The 6,749-nt window shown below is 30.6% G+C and overlaps 2 protein-coding genes across 2 annotated transcripts; both read right to left on the reverse strand.

The window, feature by feature from the left end:
* Window positions 1-1,292: 1,292 nt before the first annotated feature.
* On the reverse strand, window positions 1,293-3,289 carry LOC117786686. The gene is made up of 3 exons (XM_034625034.1): window positions 3,176-3,289; window positions 2,265-2,888; window positions 1,293-1,514 (listed from the first exon to the last, which is right to left on the reverse strand). The coding sequence occupies exons 1-3, from the start codon at window positions 3,287-3,289 to the stop codon at window positions 1,293-1,295; spliced, it is 960 nt and encodes a 319-aa protein (XP_034480925.1).
* Window positions 3,290-3,722: 433 nt separating this feature from the next.
* On the reverse strand, window positions 3,723-5,981 carry LOC117786690. The gene is made up of 2 exons (XM_034625038.1): window positions 4,977-5,981; window positions 3,723-3,992 (listed from the first exon to the last, which is right to left on the reverse strand). Exons 1-2 carry the CDS (start codon window positions 5,979-5,981, stop codon window positions 3,723-3,725), a joined length of 1,275 nt encoding a protein of 424 aa, XP_034480929.1.
* Window positions 5,982-6,749: the final 768 nt, after the last annotated feature.

Below are 6,749 nucleotides of genomic sequence, written 5' to 3' on the forward strand. Positions count from 1 at the left end.
TTCGCATCTCTCGATATATCGCAGTCAAAGACCGTGTGCTGAAATCTTGCGAATGCGCAGCAAATTCAATCAAGTTTATGCATATATTACACACAAAGAAAACGGCAAAAGGGAAGAGGGAAAAGGGACGTGGGAAAATGGGAAAGGGACAAAAGGTAAATGTAAAATTAAGGCCGCTTCATAATAACAACAAGTTGCCGCCGTTTCGTCTTTCACTTTATCTTTATAATGGTCAAAGTTTTTTGAGTTCAACTTGGCCCTTTTTAGTCCAATACCAAAAAGATAGACAGGCTTATAAATTTGTGACAATGTCTGTCTGTAAGATATTGCAGATCTGAGAGATTAAGTTAAAAATTATGAAATTAGAATTATTTGTTGATTTTTATAAAATAAAAGAAAAATAACTCTTACTTTTCTATTTAGAAATATATTAAAATTAAAAATTAACTTTAAATTGTATTTAAAGGTTATAATAGAACTACAATTTAAAGTCTTTTTATAAATATACAAATTATTAAGTAAAAATGACACGTTTATTTATATATATTGAAAAATTATAAAAACATAAAAAAATTATTATTTTTCAGGTTTTATTTAAAACTCTTATTATATAGTATGTCTTATTTTCAATTATTATTGTTAGAATAAAAAAAAAAAAAAAATAATTTAGCAAAAACAATTTTATTTATTTGTTTTTTAAAGATAAATCAAAAATATAAATATTTTTTTTATTAAAATTTGCTTGAAATTTTCATAACATTATTTTATTTTTGATTATTTGTCTGAATATATTTCATAAAATTGGAGAAAATACAATTTAAATTCTTTTTAAATGCAATGATAAAGGTTGTCCCTATTTTTTTAATATTTCTCTTTAATTTTATGTTTGCTAATTTTTTAAGCTTTAATTTTTTTATGCTGATTGTTACAACTACTGGGCATCAAATAGTCGAGCAGCTGGGCAGCAGTTATAATATTTTTTATGCCTCTACTGCCCTTTGAATAAGTTAATGCCGGGAATGATGATGGTCGTCGGTCACCGCAAGGTTCGTTGAGCTTCGGTCGTTAAAATCGTCTCTTCAAAGGTCGCTCTGCTTGTTATTCATTAAGTAATTGAGGTGTGTGTAGCTGTGTGTGTGTGTGTGTGTGTGTGTGTGTTTGGGTGTGTGCAAGTGTCGATGTCAAGGTTAAAAGAGGCAACACGCAGCTTCTTGTGGCTGTCATTTAAATTATGTATATGCTAATTTAATTATTCTTCAATTTGCACAGTTTTATTGTGAGCTGACTGAATTTTAAATGTGTACACAGTCAGCTTCGAGGCACTGTTGTTGTTGCAACAGATCTCCTTGTTGCATGTAGTACACGATGGTGCAACCTAGCACCATTTGAAGCAGCAACTTGAAGCTTCTCGCAAAGCCAACGAGTTTAATTCCTGAGACTTCGCACTTTAACTTCCAGGCGATAAAGTTGAGGGAACCAGGAATTAAATTGACTATAGACACTCTGGTGGTGAGCTTAAAATATAAGAGTTTTTTAAGTGGTACATTTAGATTTTCTTTATCCGCAGTTAGTCAAGTAATTATATTAACAAAGAAATAAACTCACATATTTTATTGTACAAAAAAAAACTTAGTCTAAAAAAGGGATTTTCTTTACAAAATTTTGATTCGAAAAAAAGTCTAATAAAAAATCTATAATATTATAATTAAATATAAGAATAACAAAAAATAAAATCAAATTAAAATGGTTTGATTTTTTATAAAGTTTGGTTCTATTTGCTCTTTTCAATTCTTGTGGTCCTTGGAACCAATTTAAAAATAAAAATAAAATAAAAACAATAAATTGGGCTCAACTATTATAAAAAAATGACAATAGTTGTATTATTTTATGTCGACAGTTTATTAAAAAAAATTTAAATAAAAATTGTCAGGCTGTAAAAAATAATGAATTTCCTTAAAAAATGGATTCTATATAATAATTAATTATAGCAATATTTTTCGAATCGACAGTCGACAAAAAATATATTTAAAATTTATAAAATTTTCAATTATTCATTACCAAAAATTAGCACAATTAATTATTATAAAGGATTCATATGGTTTTTGCAACAAATTAAAAAATATAACTAATAAATTTATGATGTTGACTTTTTTTAAACAAAGAAATAATTGTATTGCACACATTTTATATTGCAAATAATCTTTTCGTTTAAAAAAAGTTTCCTTGTCTAAAAAAGTACCTGACTAACTGCAGAGTTCGCTCACCAGAAAACTGAGAATGTCCTTGGTGACCAAGGAGCTTTCACTTAGTCCACTTGCCGCTAGTTGAGTGGGAAAATGCAGCTGCCAGATGCCAATCAATAGTTTATTGCGCTCTCTTTGGTGCACAAGTGCCACACAGAGGAGCAGCCACATCAGTGCCACTTGCCACGCCAGGTACAAGGACTCGCTTCTTAATAAGTCGCCACGTGTTGGTGGCATTGGCATTTCCAAGGGATCCATTTCACTTTGATTGCTCTGCTGTGGCATAAAGCGTAGTTCATCATAGGAAAAGACACTCAGATACATGCCACAACGGAGGCACAACAGTGCGAAGTAGCCACAGAAGGACACACCAAAGTAACATGCAACAAAATGTTGCAATTTCAGTAGCAAAGGTTGCAACCGTAATAGTTGATGCCACAATTTGAGATTCTTTTGTTGTTGCAGCAGCAAGTTCAGTGATTGCAACACTGAGGCATGCAACAAATGGTAGAAGAATTGCAGTGACAACAACAAAACAAAGAGAAGACGCACTGCACTCATTAAATAGTCACAAATATTGTAGAAATCATTTAAAGGCCAATCGAAATAAAAATGTTTGAGGCAACACACGAAAAGCAACAGAAGCTGAGAGATTCCGAGGAGAAAGAGTTTTGTGGAACATCTCAAATCAAATTGATCCTTTAATAAAAACCTCAGCTGCTTATAAATCAATTGAGCCAGATTAAAAAATACAAGACATCATGACAGAGTTCACTTAATAAATCCAGAATATTAAAAGGAGGCAGAGCATCCGGTTGTAGTTCCCTTAATTCTTTATAGAAGTAATCCATTTCCAGCAATAGATAAAAGTGCACACAGATGAACAGCAGTATAATTATGCCTGGTAAATAATCCTTATACCAACTATGCACTTTGGGTTCATAACGCTCCTTGGATCCATCGAATTGTAGCCTGAGAAAACCCAAGCCATAAAAAACAACTCGCAAGAGTTTTAGAAATGCGTAGAACAACTGAATACTCCACATGTCGGCAATCAACTGAATTGGAAATATGAAATGGAAATAAAGTAGCAAAATAATCTTCGACAAGTCGACTATTTTATATCCTAACAGAATACTAGTAAAGTAATTAATATAAATTATATTTAATTTATTTTTCTTTCTGTATTTAATGACTTATTTTTTTTATAAATAATAAAATTGGTAGTCTTGTGTGAAAAAATACGGTACATATAAGAAAATATTAATTACAAAATTGTGGATCTTCAATTAATTTTATACAAAAATAGCAAATTCATTTATTTAATTTTGCAGAAAAATAATACATTTTGTTTTTATTCAAATTTTATATTTTTATAAATTTATTTTATTGCTTAATAAAATTCATATATCCTTACAAAGAGTATAATAATATTAATCTGCTGTATTTAGTTTAATTTTCGAGTGATTTGCGCTTAATTTATTCCAATTCGTCATAAGCATACCAGCGATACACCTGACTAATTGTTGAGGTGACATTAGCATCGAAATTGCTTGGATTGAGGGAATTGTAAAAGTTGATTTGCAGCTGTGAGTGCAGACAGAGGGGCAGGAGTAGCATGCCACCGAATTGGATGAGGAAAGTAATCACTTGGGGCAGTGACAGTTGAAGTTGATGAGCTCCCAGACCCAAATTGACCAAAGGCAGGACTCTTTGACTCAGCTGAGGAGCAGGCAGGTTGCTAGAGAACTATCAAAAATAGAGATAAATCAATTAGTTAGGCAAAAAAATTACAATTATATAATTATATAATATTTTCAAAACTAAGTCAACATTTAAAAATAAATAATTAATATTATTTGCTTAGGAAAATAGAGGAACAAATATAAATCAAATTATTCATTGATTTTAATCATTTTTTATCATAATTTATTTTTACAATATTAGTAAAAAAATATAGCTTAGAAAATAAGAATAATTTTTTATATATAGAAAAATTATTTGTTTTTTTTCAAATTTCAAATAAATGATTAAAATTATTTGCTTGATAAAATGGAAGAACAAATATAATTCAAATAATTCATTGATTTTAACCATATTTATCATATTTAATCATATTTAATAATATTAGTAAAAATATAATTTAGAATATATAAATAATTTGTTATATATAGAAAAATTATTTGTTTTTTTTTAAATTTCAAATAAATGATTAAATGCTTAGGAAAATAAAGGAACAAATATAAATCAAATTACTTATTGATTTTAATCATATTTATCTATACAATATTAGTAAAAATATATAATTTAGAAAATATGAATAATTTATTATATACAGAAAAATTATTTGTTTTTTTTTTTAAATTTGCATTTCCTTTTTGATATACTTATATAAAATAATAATATATTTTAAATTTCTTCTTGATAATAATACAATTACAAAGTTATTTAAAAAAAATTAATTTGAACAATAAAAATCAAAAATATTTATTTATATATTGTTGCGAGCTTTTATTAATATGTTTTTTTTGCCAAGTGCAATAAGTTTTGATTTACTGCTTTATTATAAAAAAAAGTTTAGTTTCCACAGATTTATTTTCTACATTTTTATATAAATCATAATTCATATTCCAAAATGCTTTAAATTTGTATTTGTATTTTTATTACAAAAATTGTTAAATTCCCATATAAATTTTTCTAGATCATTTTTTCCTAAATGAAAGAAGCACTCACCAACATGGTAATGATGTCCCTTTTGGGCTGTGGTTTCACATAGGAGCGTAGAATAGGCAGTCCAAAGGGCATGGGCAGCGTTTGGTGCTTCAACAGGCACCAGGACTTCAACTGAAAGTACTCCAAACGATCCTGGAGCACCAGGAAATTGCTGTGGAAATTTCTGCGCTGCAGCTGCAACTCCTGAGCGGTAAGGAGGAGTGTCAGGAGCAGTGAGAGAAGCAGCAGCAGATGCACGAGTTGCAAGCGTTCAATCTGCAGCTCATTATTGATAATTTTGTTAAAAAATACTTTTAAGAAAGTGACCACAATTAAAGTGAGAAAGCTGAGCAGATGCAGCGCAAAGTAGTGAATAATGCTGCGATGAATTCGGTAGAGAATCGCTTCCTGTTTCAGCAGCGTTTTCAGTATGACCAATTTAGAGCTGCTCATGTGCTGAAGCAGAAATGCATTGAGTGATCGATAAATGCTGCCCAGCCAGATGAAATAGTTGCCCAGGAAAATCAGTTGCATGTGGTAAATAAAAGCGATGCCAGCGATGAAAAAGAACTGATAACTGTAGTACATGTGATATTGCCACAGCAGCAAAAGGATTAATTCCAGTGGCAAGAGTAAGGTTAAAACAGCTGCCTTTCTCAGAGACACACACAACCAGTTGCCCAGCACATGTTGCAAGTTGCGTTGCACCGCGGCACAGTCATTCAACAAGCTAGTAAAATGTTGCCGCAATTGCAGAAAGTAGACATAAAGTGGCAGGTATAAAAGCAGCAACAACTGATCGTAGATCCAACGTTGACTCAGCCACAAATATGCCACAGATAATAAGCAATTTGCCACAGCAATCAGTTGCACATACAGCTGATCGTCCAATACGAATTTGTTGGTTTGTGGCACATAGCTGGCATTGAAATAGCCCAGGTAGATACACAACTTGCCTGCCACTTGCCACACACACAGCAAGTGGCACAAACAGAAGCCTTTTGTAGTGCGTAAATGCGTACGCATCGATGAAATCTACTTACAACACTGAACACTCAACTTGAAGTTCATATACAAATTCGACTAAGTGTAAGGAAGAGCGAGAGAGAGCGAGAGAGAGAGGGAGTTGCCCCGAGGGTCACTCGAAAAACTAACGACAAGCAATATTTCATGCTCTGTTTATTTGCAAAGTTGCGGACCTTTAATAGTTTACAGCCTGATATGGCGCTATCAAATTGAGAGAGCACTTAAAATGGCATAAAGTCATAACGTATAACAATTTAGGGTATGCACGACTGCATAAAAACCTGTAACACTAGCTAACATTCAAATAAATTGTAATAAAAGTTGCACCCATTTGTAAAAAAATCACTTTACAAATTTTTCTATTGTAAAAAATGTTTCATATTTTTAAGATCTGAAATTTAGGAATGAAAAGCCTGCACTTTTTATTGGTTTTTAAGAGTGTCACTACCAAATTTTAAAATTTTTAAGCGATCGTAAAGCTTATAAGTTTATCAAATTTTTAATTCATAAGCCTTTTTTTCAAATATGTCATTTTGAATTCTATTTTCTTATATTTTCAGTTTAATTATTAAAAATTGTATTTAATATTTTATAACTGTTCATTCCGTAATTGAATTTTAATCAAAAATATTTTTTTAGATTTTTTTAGAAAAATAAATAAATTCTTAGTTTAACGCAAGATCTGAAGTCCTAAATTATAGTAAACTGAAGACGTGAACCATACTTTAAAGTAAGTCCGATCTTTTCAGCCGATATCGTTTTGCGTTT

The sequence above is a fragment of the Drosophila innubila genome (genome assembly GCF_004354385.1).
Source record: "Drosophila innubila isolate TH190305 chromosome 3L unlocalized genomic scaffold, UK_Dinn_1.0 0_D_3L, whole genome shotgun sequence".
Taxonomy (NCBI): Eukaryota; Metazoa; Arthropoda; class Insecta; order Diptera; family Drosophilidae; genus Drosophila; species Drosophila innubila.

Coding starts and splice junctions, on each gene's coding strand:
- LOC117786686 (XM_034625034.1), bottom strand. CDS start 3,289: ATGTGGAGTATTCAGTTGTTCTACGCATTTCTAAAACTCTTGCGAGTT. Junction 2,889..3,175: donor AGGAGCGTTATGAACCCAAA/GTGCATAGTTGG, acceptor GGAATCTCTCAG/CTTCTGTTGCTTTTCGTGTG. Junction 1,515..2,264: donor AGGACATTCTCAGTTTTCTG/GTGAGCGAACTC, acceptor TTATATTTTAAG/CTCACCACCAGAGTGTCTAT.
- LOC117786690 (XM_034625038.1), bottom strand. CDS start 5,981: ATGCGTACGCATTTACGCACTACAAAAGGCTTCTGTTTGTGCCACTTG. Junction 3,993..4,976: donor GGGACATCATTACCATGTTG/GTGAGTGCTTCT, acceptor TATTTTTGATAG/TTCTCTAGCAACCTGCCTGC.